The 18,832-nt window shown below is 31.9% G+C and overlaps 1 protein-coding gene across 2 annotated transcripts in view; it reads right to left on the reverse strand.

Moving 5' to 3' along the window:
• nrm (neuromusculin) overlaps nucleotides 1-18,832 on the reverse strand; it is a 361,740-nt gene that overhangs the window by 30,449 nt on the left and 312,459 nt on the right. For both annotated transcript variants that reach the window (XM_089711855.1, XM_089711856.1), the window contains exon 7: nucleotides 11,236-11,393. In XM_089711855.1, coding sequence (XP_089567981.1) covers nucleotides 11,236-11,393 — 158 coding nt within the window. The remainder of the gene's footprint in view (nucleotides 1-11,235; nucleotides 11,394-18,832) is intronic.

Here is an 18,832-nt window from a genome sequence, read left to right on the forward strand (position 1 = left end):
AAAACCTATCCTATGTCCTTTCTCGGGTATCAAAATATATCTATATCTACCAAATTTCATGCAAATTGGTTCAGTAGTTCAGGCGTGATTGAGTAACAGACAAACAGACAGAGTTACTTTCGCATTTATAATATTAGTATGGATGTTTGTACATTGTCAGTACATTTTAAATTATAAAAAATACTAGCTTCCGCCCGCGGCTTCGCCCGCGTAGGTTTTGATAAAAGGTAAGGCCTATGTTCTTTCTCAGGGTCTAAAGATTGTCTGTGCCAAATTTCATCAAAATCGATTGAGAGGTTTTAGGCTTTAGCGGGAAAGCGTAACAAACAGACAGACAGAGTTACTTTCGCATTTATGGTTCTACTTAATTCCGGTAGTAAACTATCAATTCTATCTATAATCATTTAGCCGTAACTGACACATTTAAACACAGATTTATTATTTTAAATTCCCGTAGCAGTAAATTTATTTACTCTATATTTCTTTTAATCACGAAAGATTACAGAAATATTTTTACTTGTGCAATTAAAAATATTTAATTGGAGCTTGGAGTTGCTTTACGATCATTATGAATAATGAGCGAAGCCGGGTGAGAGGCGAGTCTATAGAAAGCTTGTAATCGTCATAAAAATATTAAGGGCAATTTTGTAAGTATACAAGTCAAGTCTGGGTAATATAGGGTTCAAAGGTTATTAATTATATAGGACTAGGTTTCCGCCCGCGGCTTCGCCCGCGCAGTCAAAGAAAAACCCGCATAGTTCCCGTTCCCGTGGGATTTCCGGGATTACGTCATTTTCCCGGGATAAAAAGTAGCCTATGTCCTTTCTCGGGTATCAAAATATCTCCATACCAAATTTCATGAAAATTGGTTCAGTAGTTTAGGCGTGATTGAGTAACAGACAGAGTTACTTTCGCATTTATAATAGTAATAATGTATTTATTATTATGTTTTAATTTTTTTTTATTTAATTATTCAGGTATCTTTAATGAGTGTATTATGGTGGACCATTCTATATATTTATTATCGAAAAAATAGATTTTTTATAGGTACTTATTTCAATACATGATACTTATTTTACGGCAAGGATGCATTATAAGCCAGTTGAGACCCCTCGTACTTATTATATTTTTTATATGTGACTAGCTTTCCGCCCGCGGCTTCGCCCGCTTGGTCTAAAACATAATAAATTATATCCTAAAACCTTGCCTCCTATTCCTCTTGAATCACTCTATCTATTAAAAAAAACCGCATCAAAATCCGTTGCGTATTTTTAAAGATTTAAGCATACATAGGGACATAGGGACAGAGAAAGCGACTTTGTTTTATACTATGTGAAGTGATTTAATAAAAATAATACTTAACACGAAGTTTTCTAACTTGCACCTATACTATAGCCAGTCAGTATTTCCACCAAAATAAATTCATCAAGATACAAACATACAGTCACGCACAATTCGTTACAAATTTAAGACTAGTCTACGTTTTTATATCACCTCCTCCTTTCTTAACAAATATAATATATCAAGTATTCAATATCGAACCTCAAGTTGCCAATAAAAAACCTCTTCCTAAATCTATCACTGACTTGACGTAATGAAAAATTGCAAGCCAATACATTACGGGCACGTGGGTATAAAGATAATTGATGCCTCTAATGAGCTCAATATGTGATTTATTGGAGTCATTAATAATATGTGCTAATTGCCATGTGCGAGGTATGAATAAAACGCTTAGGGTCTGTTTTAATTGAGTATATCTTCACAAATAATCTACACTAATATTATAAAGAGGAAAACTTTGTTTGGTTGTAATGAACAGGCTCATAAACTACTGTACCGATTTTAAAAATTCTTTCACCATTCGAAAGCTACATTATCCACGAGTAATATAGGATAGGTTTTATCCCGGAAATTCCACGAACGGAAAGGAACGGGAACTATGCGAGTTTTTCTTTATAACCGCGGGCAGAGCCGCCGGCGGAAAGCTAGTATAATATAAACTGTTACATAATCTTTAGTCCGGGAAGATATAGAAAAATATGTATTACTTCTGTGATTTTTTTTTTAATTTTAAATGAAATATTTTTTATTAAAAAACAATTAAATCGCCATAATCTATATTAATTAATATTTCTGGCTTTTCGATCAATTTATTACGAGCATTGTAATAAAAATACTTCGTGTAAGTTACATACCTTTTATCCTTTTTCCTAGAATTTTAACATATTGCTTTTGAAATAATAATTTAATTAAAAAGGCTTAAATCGATATTAAAATGCATCATGCGTATTCCTAAGTCTATAAAATATTGTAATCGTTTTATGTTAATGTACCACAATAATAGGTATATTAGTAATAAATTTAATAAAGTATATAATAATAGACACATCCAGCAACCCTACATCTTCGTTTTAACCTAAATTCAATTTCCCTTGTGGTGTATTTTAATTAAAGACGTCACACCGTCAGGTATTGGTTAATTCAGATAATATTACACGACATATTGTGTGGAAATTTCTCATTAAGTATTTTAATGAGGGTACTATTTCAATGCTTAGAGATGATATAACATTGTGTTTGTAACCAGACTCTGAACTGGACCAAATTTTAAGGTTGTTTGGTAGGGATGAAAATAGATTCTATATTTATCACAATACTAGCGGTCCGCCCCGGCTTCGCCCGTGGTACATATTTATGTTTTCTCTGCATAAGAACCATCCTGGTACTTCAAGGAATATAATAAAAAAAGAATTATCGAAATCGGTCCACCCGTTCTCGAGTTATGCGCTTACCAACACATTTTGCGATTCATTTTTATATTATAGACTAGCGGTCCGCCCCGGCTTCGCCCGTGGTACATGTTTACGTTTTCTCTACATAAGAACCATCCTCGTACTTCAAGGAATATAATAAAAAAAGAATTATCGAAATCGGTCCACCCGTTCTCGAGTTATGCGCTTACCAACACATTTTGCGATTCATTTTTATATATAAGATTTATTGTAAGGGTGTGAAACATGCGCTGGGAAAGCTAGGTTTAAAAACGTAAATATTTTTCACATCATGTGCATTATATGTATATTGTATATATATAAAAATGAAGCATACCACATCGTATGTATATCTTAATAGCGAAGCATAGCGTCTTAATCAATACTGTAGCGAATACGAAACGAAAGTAGGCAATATTGTAGGTATATGCAAAAGTCTGTATGTATGTCAATTACACTTTCATGGTAAACCACTACACCGATTTAGATGAAATTTGGAAAGGGAAAATTAGGATGAAAATGTTTGCCCGTGATTTCTTTCGCAAGAAGACATCGCTATCACATTTACACGAATTAAAAGTTTTTTGACGTGACTCGTTCGCTCTGAGGCGTTCCATGTAAGGCTGGAAGTGCAAGCGAGAGCGCGGAACGAGCGACAAAGAAGCACAATCGGACGTTGTCACGTTCAACTATCGTCAGTAAACCGACTTTACAGACAACCAATTTTTTTCAAAAATCAACCTCATATTGTTAAAATTGAGAACGTAAGCTTTGCTTCGCATACTTTGGTTAAAAAAACTATATCACAGACGATAAGCAATAAAACAAATTGAATCACACCATTACAGTTGGTTAAAGATAAAATCTTACGTTATAAGAACGGCAGCATTTGCTGATATTCAGCGAAATGTGAAACACTTCAGCGTTATTACAGCAAAAACTGAGAACGGGTAATTCCGGGTACCGTCTAAATCTAACAAAAACTCCTTGGCGCAAGGAAGGATTACCAGATATTTATGGCGTCATCTGAATTAAATTTAGAGTAAAATAGAGTGTGGTTATAATAAAAATTTACATTTGCTGTTTCTTTTCAAACTGATTACCGGTGGTTACTATTTGTTGTATTTGTTGTTTGAAAATCTGTACATGACAAAAATGTGTTTTTTTATTTAAATAAACAAAATACCGAAAAAAATCGAATATCTTATGTTTTACGCCAGATTTGTGAACACAAAAGAAATAAATTATGTGTAAGAATGAAACACGATTCACAGCTGAGAAATGTCGTCAATTAAAATAATTACACAAAAGTTTGTCTAGTACGTATAGGTACAGGCATGAGTAGTGATGTGCCGTGCTCGATGGAATTCAAGGTTATTGTCGATATGTGCTAAAATATTATATAATCGAGAAGACGGCACATAGTTCGATATTTAAATATTATTCGTAATAGATGTTAGAATTGTTTAATTTAATCCTTGTTAGATTCGTTTTATGTTATAAAATAATTAAACACAGTGATTCGCATCGTTTAAATGTTTTCTGTTGCCTATCAATCAACATTAAACAGAATGTAGTCTGCTACTTGATGCTATTTTATTTAACATCACGTCGTTCTGCACAAGAATAAGCTAGATTAAGATATAACCAATATACAAGAAGGAGTAGCTATATCATTCAATAAAAGCTTAATGTCTTCGATTTTAAACAAACTCAAGTCAAACAAGACACTAATAAAATTATAACATTCATTTTATCGATACATACACATCACTACGGCTAATTCGATCCTACCGTGCGGCAAAGAGGCTCTCCTTTACGTTAGCCAAGTTTTTTCAAAGGAATGCAAACTTTCTGAAACTTGTTGGGCTTTGAATATTTTCGCTCTTAAGATATAGATGTGAGATTACGTAGATTGCGTTATGTTTAGCATTCAAGTAGGTAGCATTCATTTAACTTGGAATTTGCGATTGAAATACCTAGATAAATAATACCTATATCTAAATGATTTAAAAAAATAGTGATTTTCTGAGACACAGGTAATAACCTAGTTCAGAAGACAGAGCGAAATAGTGAACCGAATATGTAAAATTTGCTAATAAATATTATTTTTTTATTTTTATTTTAGTGATAGTTATACCAAAGTATGCCAGATTTTTACTCGACTGCATGAAAATGAGTAATGTTTTAGATTGTATTCACAAAGTACGGTCTATAAAATATGTTTGTATTTCTTTGTGTACTTGCTGTAGCGTAAACAGCTATGGATTTTATCATAAAATCTCGTGAGACTCGTTTTGTATATGAAAAATAAAATCCTTGATAAAATTACGTGCTTATGAAAAAAAAATGATTGATAACTTTATACCTAGGTGTTTAATGTTTATACCTAGGTAGTTTTTCTACATTTTTTCTATAAACGGTAAACCTATGGAGCAAGAAATCAAAGAAAAGATCACTTTTCATGAACCTACTTGTACTACTCCGTTTCTATCGTAACAATAAATATTATAGAATACAATTAATGTTATTAGTACTTAGCTAGGTATAACATATCAATTATAGCACATGTTACATTTTTTCTGTTAATTTGTTTCGCTAGGTCAATGATACTAAGATTCACATCCCAATTTTCCCGCCTATTCTAATGGACACAGTAAACATGATTAATTTTTCATATGTACCTACGTAGTTACGAATACGGTATCTAAACAGACTCAATATTTTATTAACCTGAAAATACTTCCTACTCATTGCTATATTATATGTGTTCAGTCATGGTTCAGTCGTTTTAAAAATTTATATAAGCGAGAGAGAGTTACCTTTATCTAATAATAATAATAAAATGATATTAATTACTCACAATAATTCATTATCGATGAAAATATAATCTCTTCAATTCTACACGAATTTAAACTTCTGGATAAACAAATTTTAAATTCCCACCAATATTCATTCTTCACATTGCACATTGTACATTTCACATAGGTACTAAATAACTAATGCTTCATCAATAACTTGAATAACAGCCATAAAACAAAACAATTACTAACGTAACACTATTCGCATTGGCGCCAAAAACTAGACTAAATTCTTTTGAAATAAAAACACAAAATATGACAAAAGCGCGGGCGCCGGGCGTCGCCGCCTAGAGACTAGAGTCTAGACCTCGGTCTAGACTGTCGCTTTGTCTCTTTCCCGCTATAGTGTCTCTTTCCCTCGCTTCCCGTTATACGCTCTCGAAATTTTCAAATCTTTTTGTGTATTGTATTGAAATGTAAACAATATTGTTTCATAATTAAAACCTAAAAATATAAACCTTTGTTAATAATTAATTTATGGCTTGAATGAAAAACATAATGTGGTTTTGTTGTTCAGTAAGTGTCAAAATATTTAGTTAATTTTTTAATTGCTTAGGAAAAATTTTAAAGAAATCACGATAAGTTCGAAATTTGAATATTGTCTTGATCATTTTTTTTTTTATTATTTGAAGATTACAAATAAAAAGGTTTTAAACTAAAACTATTGTAGGCTTATTGTAGGTATTATCGATACCGCTCTTCAGTAAGATATTATTCTCTTATATATAAAAATGAATCGCAAAATGTGTTGGTAAGCGCATAACTCGAGAACGGCTGAACCGATTTCGATAATTATTTTTTTATTATATTCCTTGAAGTACGAGGATGGTTTTTAAGTAGAGAAAACGTAAATATGTACCACGGGCGAAGCCGGGGCGGACCGCTAGTTTTTAATAAAAATGTTTAAGTAAATGGATTCCGCCGACTAATGTCCAAACGGTAAATCTAATACATCTAACTAATTTAAAGTTATTTCCTTGAAAATAATGAGCCCATGTAAAATTCACAAAGGCCGCACAAAAGATGTAAAATAAAAAGAGAGATTCATCATTCAAGTATTTTTTTGTTAAACGCAGTTGACATTGAAGGATGACTGGATAAATTTCCTTTTAGGGTTCTTTCTAACGAGTCTGGAACCTTTCAAGGTCATTAAGCATTATTTATATATCTATTCAGATTACATAATATAATATAAATACTTACTACGTGTATATTAAATGAATCTCATACCAACGCTGAGTTCCTAAATGCATGTACCTACCTAGTGTAGCAAAGCTTATATTATTTTCTCTTGGTCTTGATTGTGCATTTTATTTAATTTTATAAAAAAAAATGTGAGCCGTCATGGGACGCCTGGCAGATGTGAAACATCGTTCGGTTTACAAGTGAGCCTATAGATGTGTATAGCGTGGCGACCCGTCGCCATGGCAAGCGTCGCCACGTCAACAATTCGGTTTACAAGTGAGCCTAATATAGATGTTTCACATCAAAAGGTTTTAAAAATGAGAAAAGTAGATAAAGACATAATATTTTAAGCTAAAGCCATCAGATTATTCTGTGCCAAAGCATCGAATTGGGCAAAGAAACATACATAATATATTCGACAGCGGCGGCCTTAGGTGGTGGCGAACAGGGCAATCGCCCGGGGCCTCGCTCTTTCAGGGGCCTCGCGCAACAACCCACCCAAGCGAATTAAAAAAAACAGTTGTGACAGTTGCGTCTGCTGAAAGGAGTTTTTCGAGGCTTAAAATTATTAAAACATATTTGAGGAATTCGATGACACAAGATCGGCTTTCAGCCCTTGCTAATCTTTCAATCGAAAATGACGTAGCTCATTCGTTGGATTATTGTGCTTTAATTAAAGATTTTAGCCTTAGGAAAAGCCGCAAACATCAATTTTAAAATTTATCATCTCTGTATTTGTTAATTTGGTAAATCTTTCTATGTATAAATATACAAAAAAAAATTTAAAATTCAAATTTTATTCATTTGTATAACTTTATCATTTCTCCTCAAACATAACAAATACGAAGAGCAAAGGGCCTCGCAAAGGGCCTGCCGCCCGGAGCCTCGCAATGGGTAAGGCCGCCGCTGATATTCGATTATCTTCTTGATTATTTTTCGCTACCATTCCTTAACCGTGGCGAAATTAAATCTATTTTCTATTTATTCTTTTAATTATACGTAACGTTATCAAACATTTGATTACACAACGTTAACCGCCCATAATTTTGGGTCCAAAACATTAATTTTCATTTAACTTTCAAGATTTTAATAAGAATTCCGGTGCTGTTATCTGCGAACTTAATTCGATCGTAAATTCCCAACTCTGGCTCTGATAACGAGAATAAAGTGTAATTTTTTAAATTAATTTTCATTAACTATGGATATAAAGTATTAAAGCATGAATTTTGTTTTACATTGCACTTATGGATAGTTTGTAGTGTGTAAAGATATAAAATAATTGAGTATTTTTAGTCTGTGGTACTATGTTCTTTTTTATCTATGGTCAGTGGAAATAAAAGAAGTCTTCAGCTGTCATTAGAAATGGAATAACAAAATTTTCGTTCATTCTTTTTTCAATTTTTTAAGCGGGATATTTTTGTTACTACTGCGCAGTCGTAATATGTTGGTAAGTGTATAAAAGTAGTTCGTGCATGTGTGTTTTTCAACACAAAGTTTAAATTCTTACTCATATAATATTATATCGGTGTTGGTCGGATGTCAGTAGTTCTTTCTCGAATAGAAAACAATTTTAACGTTATAGTTTTTTTCTGTTATTCCGAGTGAAACCGGGGCGAATAGCTAGTAATAACAATACAATTCACGAAGAAACAAAAGAATTGGAAACGGTTTTAATTTTTACCAAACACAGTAAAAGTTTAACCGGCTCGAAGTAGGTAAGAAAGTGTAAGGTTTTCGTTTGTGAACTTTATTGAATTTGACTTATTGGAGTCGGCGGTGCTGACGGCTAGCGGTAAATGGAACAGAGAAAACTGTGGAGCGGTCTTAATTTCAATTTGAAGTATTTGCTTTTGTTCAGTTTTATAAGAAGTTTGAAAGGCGTTTCATGGATATTGTTTTAGGTATTTCAGTTTTATTAATACCTAGGTTAAGTCTAGTATAGTATTTAATATGTAAATCATAAAGACATTAAACTAAAAGCTGATCTTTCTAACGCATTCTGATATAAAAAAAACACAACATAGCGTATAACCTTTCTCAAAACAGTTTTTCAATTCGTATCAATAGATTTTGAGATGCGCTTGTACAAACAAACAAATCTTAATACTGACTATTCATATTTCAATAATCCAATACAGACTTCCATGTCTTTTATTCACGAACAGGGAAATGCTTACGTCACAATTAAACTTTAACAACAAAGCAACTGATTGTTGTTTAACGAGAAAGCGAGGGCTTTTACATTTAAACGTACATTTTCCTTAATTGTTATTCATATACATTATAAGTATTTGTATATGCAATCGTTTTAATTATAAGAATGAATGTATGTATGTTTATCTATCTGTTTTTAAAGCGTTTAATTGTTTTGAATGAAGTTTAAGACTTGAGAAACATTTCTGTTTTAGTTTTATACCCGAGTACGGCGAAGCATTACTACTATTTCACATTTTGCGTTTTATACGAATGTCTGACGTAGGTAGTAAATATTTGCTAATCTGTGGTATTACTAAAAATACTCAATTAAGCATAATACATTAAGCGAGCGTCCTTAAACTGCGAAATCATACAATTTGCCTGCACAATATTTTCTATTCCATCTTCAATGAAGATATACAATTTGCCTACGCAATATTTTCTACTCCATTAATTTTCAAATTAAAAAATAACCAAACGTCCGCTCCATAGTTTTATTGTTAACAGCAGGTGAGGTTCTGCCGTACTCCGGGCAGCGCTTGAAATTACCAGAAATATATCTTTATATAGCTTGTAAAATCTAGACTCGAACTAAATTTTATTTAGTACCAAAGTCTGGATATAAAGTCCTTTTATGGGATTGGATTTACTAAGTAACGTTTTGCTGTATTTCCTAGGAATAGTTAGAGTCAAACTGGTTGATGAATTGTGTCTTAAAGTAGACAGATTTTGATGGGATTTCAGATAAGTGACGTTTTATGAAGTAACTTTAATATACGAAAATAAGTTGCTATGAAAATTAGTACTTATAACCTATTTTTATTGTAGATAGGAAACGGCTTGACCACAATCTCGCCTGATGTAAAGCTAAAATGTGGTCTGTGTGTGCCGTGTGGTTACGAAAAATATGAAACGTTGCATTGAATAATATTATATAAACCGATTAGGTATTTATTAAGAAGTTATATCGAACTTTAGTAAAATTGCAAAAAGTATACTTAACGGACGTAAAACTGGACTTATTAATTAAAAAACGTTATTTAATTCCTTCAAATTTACGTTACCTGCTTAATGGATTTAAAACTGGATTTATTCATTAAAAACGGGTAATATTTCCTTTCCTTCCCTAACCTTCTAAAACTATCTTACCTAAAGACAAACATAATACTATTTCCACGATATAAATTTCACAGTCCCCTTTTAGTTAACGTTTTCATTAGAGCAGATGACGTCATATTTAGTTACCCAATTTAATATTAGGTAAGTGATATTAGCTTTCCGAGTGTCAGATAGTGCTGTGTGAAAGTTGTACCTTTTTAACCGACTGTTATAAGGAGGGTTATGTTTTTGAAGTGTAGACTATACCTGTAGGCTGTATGTATGTAGTAAAGTTTATATATTTCTTTGTAGATTTTAGTTTGTTTGTTTTGTTTCTGTTAGGAATTATGACCATTTCGAAAGTATCAAATATTTCAAACTTATAGTACCTATAGTTTATACACATTAAAAAAAATATTCCACACAGACATAACCGCGTTCAATAGCTAGTATCTAACAAGGATATTCCAAAAAATCAGCAAATCCAATGAAAATATTTGACGAATTATAAAAAGCCTTCAATCAACTCGATTCAAATTAAATTATATTCTCAAATATTTGTGAATTCCTTTTTGCGGGTATTCGTGAATTAATTACATTTATTTTACCTTTCGTTATTGTAAGTGGTCTCATTAATTGAGTTAAAAGTGTATTGTGGGATTAACTTCGAATGTATAATAATGAAAAAGTTGTTTTAATCATTATAATAGAATGAATAAAAAGTATTGGGTAATGAATAAAATAAACCGTCATTAGTTACTATTGGGTAAAAATTGCAGGTTCGATTCCAAATAATGTATTACATAGTGTCGTAAACAAGTGTGTTAACTCAAATGTTTCTTCCATACCTGTATGTATTTTGATTTGGTAATGGCAATTATAATAATGAGTCAAGATATTATAACAATTGATTTATTTCGGGTACAATATGACTTATTATACGCTACCAATGATACTACGTACTTATTACAATCTTAAGTCATCGGTAAAACGTGTGCTTAATACAGTTGATACGTAGATACGTAATCACTACATACTGTTTTCTTAACCAAATATATCACAAAATGTACCCATACCACTATGTACCCTATTCAAAACAAAACAAATTTCAAACTGTACCCTACCTGTATGTTCTGCGTCTCTGTTGTCAGCAGGTCTGTACCATTGTACCATTCGATGGTGGCTGCTGGCCTGGCTCCAGATACTGCACACATGAGGGTCAGGAGTGTACCCTGGGTGACGTGCTCCCCCACTCCTGATATGGCTATCTTGTTTGGTGGTACTGGAATCAAATATGAACAGAGTTATGGAGTAAAATAATAAGGCATGGAATTGTAAGGTTGGACAGTAATCAAATTTTGGAATCATTTTAAAAAGAAAAAAAATGCTATTTAACCCCGTTATCGAAATTCTATTATTTAATTTTTTTTATTTATAAAAGCATTTAAATGATAACATAGCGTCCATAATTAAAATTAGTCAATTTAATTACATAATAAATGATGATGATCGAAGTTAAAATCTCATAACTCTTAAGTATATCCTTGTGTAACTTATTTATAAAGTCGAAAATATGCAATTATTTAAGCATAGTAACCAATATAGTTTTATTTTAATAAACAGAAATAGATAGCTAATAATACTATTGAAAACTTGACATTTTATCCAGTTACATTTGACCTTATCCATAAAGGGAAATTCATCAAGAAAATGACACAAGTCGTCATATAGACAGTTCCCCGGGGTCCGAAATGTTTTATTAGCAAAGTCAGCAGTTGTGAATAAGTTACCAAGTGTCCCCTAGAGACGAATAGTTTAGGGGCTGGTGGTATGACTATAGGTATAAGCGGAGCGGGAGCGGAAAATAGTACTCTATTCACTTATAAATTCACTATGTAATTAATGAGTAAATGTTTTATAAATGTTCTAAAATTGAGCCATTATTCCGTGAAACCGTTTTCTACAAAAGTGTAAAAAATATTCGCGTATAAATACAGTAGGTATTTAGTTGTTGGCATTGTTAATCGAGTGTTTTGCAAACCTGTTTAAATATACTTCCATTTTTAAATATCAAAAACAATTTAATCTTACATTACGATAATGCCATTGCGTACGAACGTGTTTAGCAGTTTTATCAACCCACATTTCATGTGCATTTTCAATTATTCCTGAACTTTTCTGTATTTAATTTTGATACACTGTTACTTTTTTCGCTCTGAAAATTGTTCAGCTTATCGCTATAAACACACCCTTAGATTCATAGAAGTTGAGAAGAGCCATTGAATTTTGGGTATCGGCTGTTTGGATGATATAAGGATTTAAGTTTGATTGCTTCTTGTGTGCTATTTTGATTATAAATTTAAACTATGCCGTTATACCCAGAGTTCTACATAATTTTATTAAAAGTGGGTTAAAAATTAAATATAGTTGCTATATTTTGATAACGATTCAATACTTGAGTATGTGTCATTAAAAGTGAAGTCCCATGTCCCCTAGTGGGGCAAGGGGCAGATGCATTATTCATCTGTTTCACTGATAGATTTTCTTTAGGGACAAGTAGGTGATCAGCCTTCTGTGTCCTGCCAGACCTAGACATTTTTTTTTCTTCGTCTCCGTCGAGTATGTGTTATAGTAGCTGTAGTCATTTATCTAATAAAATCGTGTTTTTATGAAGAAATAATTATGAATACATGGTTTATACTTGATAAATATTATGTATATACTTAAAAAAATAAGTAATATTTCGCTTAATTTCCTCAGAGTAATATCATTACGAAACGCTTATTAAGAAGTACACAAATTAATATCAAATATATATTAATAAGAATTTAATGAACCCAGAAATGTTTCTGCCAATAATATAAATGAAGAAATTGCTGTTCATACAAACTTGAGAAAATACGTCAACATCTTTGAAGTAAGTTAATAACTTAACCAGGAAAAAGTTGTATGTGTCAAGTTATTTCTTATTACTTAGCCTTTGATAACTTATTACGAGAGTGATGAGGAAATAATTTCCAATTACGATGTATTTAGCTGAAAGGGGACCGAATGTTTTCGTATAATATCAGGAAATGAGTTTTATTACATCCATACATACATACATGAATCAAACATGGAAATCCATAGAAATGAATGAAATTAAAGTCCCTGTAAGTAAAAAAAATACGTGTGGCACTCGGGGACTGCCGCGGTAAAGCTATTGCATAGCATGCCTTCAAGCCACACCTCCGTGCCCGTCGGAGTGGGGAGCGTGAGGTTTTTTCGTTACAGAATTTCTCGATTCGGTCCCCGCGCTCAAGGCCCGCGATAGAAGCTATGCAATAGCTTAAAAAAATATCATTTAAATTGTTTTCTGTCTGTTTGTTTCTAATTTTCACATTAAGCTTATGTATTTAATTTCATATTTTACAAGCTTAAAAAAGTATTTGTTAGTAAGATGAATCTAGATTCCTATAAGCTCTTCGTACAATTTTACTGAAAGTGAAATAAATCGTGTTTTAAATCCGTTAAAAGTATCACTCTAAGATATACCATAGCAACCTCATTCCCAATATTGATATTCAAGTTAGATACACCGAAGTTGGTGTTAGCACTAAGTTATATAAAATAAACAGCAAGTATTCAAGTTTGATTAATTGTCACTTGAAGTTAGACAGGGTCGAAATTGCTGGTTTTGATTAGATAAATTCTGAGTATAGTGTAGTACCTATTGTGTTTAGAATTTTAAAAGATATTGACACTAATTATTCATACATATTATGTAGGTTTTATGTGAGTCGACGTTTTTAACAGAAAATTATTGGTTTTGATTAATAATAATAGTTTTATTAAGTATTACCACAGACTAATAATAATATACACCGAATCGGTGGTAAATGTAAAAAATATGTATTGACGTTTCAAAAGTGCTTCTCCAAGAAGTCTAATTGAATAAATAAATGTTTGAGTTTGAGTTTGAGTTTGTATACAAGTATTACATATCATTTTCCCATTAACCCATTTAACCGAAAATTATTTAATTCAACTTAAAATATTTCTTACGACTAGTATTAAATATTCGAAAAATAAACTTTATAGAGTCCAATATCATAAAAATATCACACAAAACAGTCTATGACTTATACATAAATAATAACATAACTATCTCTAAAATTCCATCTATATATATATCACAAAATTCATACATATCCCCAGAGCTTGCGTGAAAATGTGACAGACAGACGGCAAGGAATTTATAATATTAGCATAGATGTCACATACCTGACGTCACTTGACATGCGAGAAGATATTTATATTTATTTCAAAGATGCATTGGTATTTATATACATAAAATATATTTCTAAAGCAATAAGATCTTAAAGTTTATATTCAAGTACATAATATACATATACAGTTGGGTTACCTATCTTAATCTCGAATTTTAATATTCCGAATATCATAATCCAGAAAACGTTTGGACATTTTTTCATAACCCCGAATTTTAAAATTTCGAAGTTTTGTTTGCCATATAATCGCAACTCCGAATTTCATTTGCCCATTTCTTTATTTGTACGACGTTTTATAATCCAGACGAATGAGTCCCAGACATACGAAATCTAAATGCACAAAATTCAGATGACCGTAATCCATAAGCACGAAAGCCAGATTTTTAAAACACAAATTTTTGAAATACAGTTAATTGATATCCAGACAAACAATGTCCAGATTTTTGAAATTCAAACAAACGATATCCAGCAAAACGTAATCCTTCCAGGGGGACGCAGCACGAACCTAACCTAACCTTCTGAATAGATTTTAACACTTTAACCTTTCTGTAATGGGCAAGTAAAACAATAGCGAGTCGGTTCTGGCACTCGCCGGCCGCTGCCGCGGCACGCTCGCTTCGCTCGCTCGGCTCGTGCATGGGGGGTCACAGTTCAAACCTAACCTAACCTACTGAGTCGACTTTGACACTAAAACTGGTCTGTAATGGACAAGTAAAACAATAAATTTACTTACTGACAATTATTATTTTCAGTCGATAGTAAAGGTATAATCACGATTGTATGGAAATCAAATAAAAAGATTATGAAAATCTGGCAATAGTTTATCTGTTATACGATTATATGGGAACCAAATAAAAAGATTATGAAAATTTGGCAATAATTTATTTGGAAAATGGTACGATGGGAAACAAAAAAAAGTATTCCGAGAATCTGGTATAATGAGATCTGTATTATGAGAATACGGGAAACAAAAAAATACTTTTTAAAAATCTGGTTTTGATGCATCTGGAAATTGATTCATCTGGGAAATTAAAAAAGGAATTTTAAAAATTTGTCATTCATTACATCTGTCTTTTAAAAGTTCTAACAACCGTTTTCGGGGTTTTAAGATTCGGGTAATAGAAATTCGAGTTTTTAATAGGTTACCATACAGTTGCTATTAAAAACCGGGAAAAACCAATTAAATCCACACAAACAAAGAAAGAGTAAGTAGACAAGTTTTTTTTTATTTGTTTTCATGTCTTGAAGAATAAAAAATTTATAATCTCTATCTATACCAATATTATAAAGCTGAAGAGTTTGTTTCTTTGAACGCGCTAATCTCGGGAACTACTGGTTCGATTTGAAAAATTCTTTCGGTGTTAGATAGCTCATTCATTGAGGAAGGCTATAGGCATATATCATGTCGCTAAGACCAACAGTAGCGGACCACTGCGGGTAAAACAGCGGAGCACAGCTAGTATTGTATAAAAATGAATCCATATTTCCCTTATCACGGCATCACTCGCGAACAGCTGGACCGATTTTGATAATTCTTTTATTGTTGTGATCGTTATTGTTGCGAGAAGCATTTTATGAACAAAAATTTAGGAAATTTTCGCAAAAAAAAAGAAAACTTAACGGCCTTATGAACTTTTCGTGAAGACAGGACCACGTCTATCGGGACAGCTAGTTAAAGTAATAAAATCTGTAGACAAATAATCTATTTTAATTAATCACACGTTCATATACCTTACCTATTATAGTGTTATATTCCTATTACATTCATGCATTATATACATAAAGGGGCCCAAGATTCATCCCTGTGGCACACCATATTTTACATAACAAGCATTAAGCTATCACTTAAGTGCTGTACTCGAAGCAATTTTCCGGGGCCGCTCGATAAATTGCGAGAGTCTAGCTAATAAGTGGCAAGATAGTGCGGCTAGTGATGTGCCAGATAATATGTATCGATAGATGTTGAAATATTTTAATTTATTTGATATTGCGTTAATGGTTGACATATTATATTTAAATTCAAAAACTAGTGTATTGTTGATATAAGCTCTCGTTAGGTAATATTAAAACAAATTCAAATTTCAAATTGAAAATTCAAATTCAAATATACAAGGTAAGTAATAAAACAACATTCTAAAAATATGATACTGTTCTCAAATGATAAAGCTTCAAAATAATCCATATGTATACTAGTTTTTTCATATGACCGATCTTGAAATTTTAGTAGCAAATTTATTTTTAAATGTTAACAAATATAAAAATCGACCATGACGTGGGATTCGAACCCACGTCGGTCTACATCCCACGTTTTTAAGACTAGTTGTTACCGATTTGATATATTTAAATTATATAAAGAAGTTATTTCTTATTAATTAACTTGACATCTTGATAATTTTAGCTTTTACTAGCTGTGCTTCGCGGTTTTACCCGCAGTGTTCGCTCCTGTTGATATTAGCGAGATGATAATTATATTATAGCCTTCCTCGATAAATAGGCTATCTAACATCGAAAGAATTTTTCTAATCGGACCAATAGTTTCCGAGATTAGCGCGTTCAAACTAACAAACTCTTCAGCTTTATAATATTGAGTATAGATATATAATATATACATCGCTAAATTAATATCATAGAAAATCTAAATCTTACTTCAACTGTAATACTCGTACATTTAGAATTGACTGCATCACATCAGTGTTAGAAAAGGAAATATACTTTCATGAATATTAAAATGCACTATGCTTACAGAAACGGCGCTTAGTCATGGCTATAAAAAATGGCGCAATATATTATATGGAGGCAATTTGACATACTTAGCGACCGCGAGATTATGAGCGGTGAAAAATCGCAGTCGAGTTATGTAACTACCAGATATTTTTTATATACTTAACATAATTTACTAATCTAGCCTAATATTAGTAGGAAAGATTTGATTGTTTGTTTGTTAATTATTTAAAAAGAACCTCACACCTCACTTAATATATTTTATCGAAAGCAAATTAGAAAGAGAGATTAGATCTAGTATATCTTTAAAACTAACATAAGTTGCATTTTTATACCGAATCGAACCAGGCGAAGTCGGAGCAAGCGGCTAGTATATCTAATAAAATATACTACAAAACTCAAACTGTTATTCATGATATTTTTCAAGTGCTTTTAATATAAATTGCATTTCATAACGTAATTTAAATTACAATAAATGTTTGCTTCTCTTTTACAAAACGAATATAGGTTATTCTGATATTTAGTGGTAATGTAACTTTGACAATACTTTTAACACATTTATCTAGTATTACATTATCTGTGACAAGGACGAACTGAAAATTCATTTCATTATTTAAAAGCCACATTATTATTTATACATTATACAACAAGAATTATTTTAAAAGCATACTTTGAATAGGCTTTATATTTTATCTTATTCATTCTTAGTTAATGTTCATATTTGAATATTGTTTTGACTTTTTGTTGTAAAATAGACTTTCACATTGCTTTCACAATGTTTTATCTAATATCTATCTAATATCTAATATCTAATATCTAATATCTAATATCTAATCTAATATTCTAATTATATATATTATAAAGGCGAAAGTTTGTAAGGATGTATGGATGTATGGATGTATGGATGTATGGATGTATGGATGTTTGTTACTCTTTCACGTAAAAACTACTGAACCGATTACAATGAAATTTAGCACACATATAGAGGGTAACTTGGATTAACACATAGGATAGTTTTTATCCCGGAAATCCCACGGGAACGGGAACTATGCGGGTTTTCCTTTGCAAACGCGGGCGAAGCCGCGGGCGGAAATCTAGTATTCTATACTTTACATATTATCTTCTTTGTACTTCATTCTTCTTTATTCTTATACGTAAACGTGGCTCCGTTTACATTCAAGGACTAAGCGTTTACTAGCTCTTCGCCCGCGGCTTTGTCCCTTTTCCAAGAACCATGCTATCCATTGATAAAAAACAGTATGAAAACTGGTGTATTAGATTTGACAGACATATGCGACTGACGACTATTTTTTATAATAATATGTAGTCAAGTTTTTAAAATTGCGATGTTATAATATTTTTTCTTGCGTTTTACATTAACAATGTTTATTATCGTTTATCGATACCACAGCACATCACTAGCCAAGGAAATTTTCCCAGCAAGCAATATGAAGGGTCGATAGAGCTCACGATGGACACCGCACTAGTGATAAATGAGTTACCTGTAACGTGTGGGTTTTGTTTCAGCGCCATTTTGCGATACTAGTTGAAACACGCGGGTTTTATCGTCTTTGTATTACTAGTTATGCCCCGCGGTTTTACCCGCATTGTTCCATTCCTATTAATGTTAACGTGATGATATAATTATAGTCTTAGATCTTCCTCGAAAATTTGAAAAATAATAGATAATATTATTTCGCTGTTAAATATACTCAAGGATATATTATATATC

The sequence above is a fragment of the Colias philodice genome, chromosome 27 (assembly GCF_061535455.1).
Source record: "Colias philodice isolate Cphi_HAF_F1 chromosome 27, ilColPhil1 Martin Lab GWU primary, whole genome shotgun sequence".
NCBI lineage: Eukaryota > Metazoa > Arthropoda > Insecta > Lepidoptera > Pieridae > Colias > Colias philodice.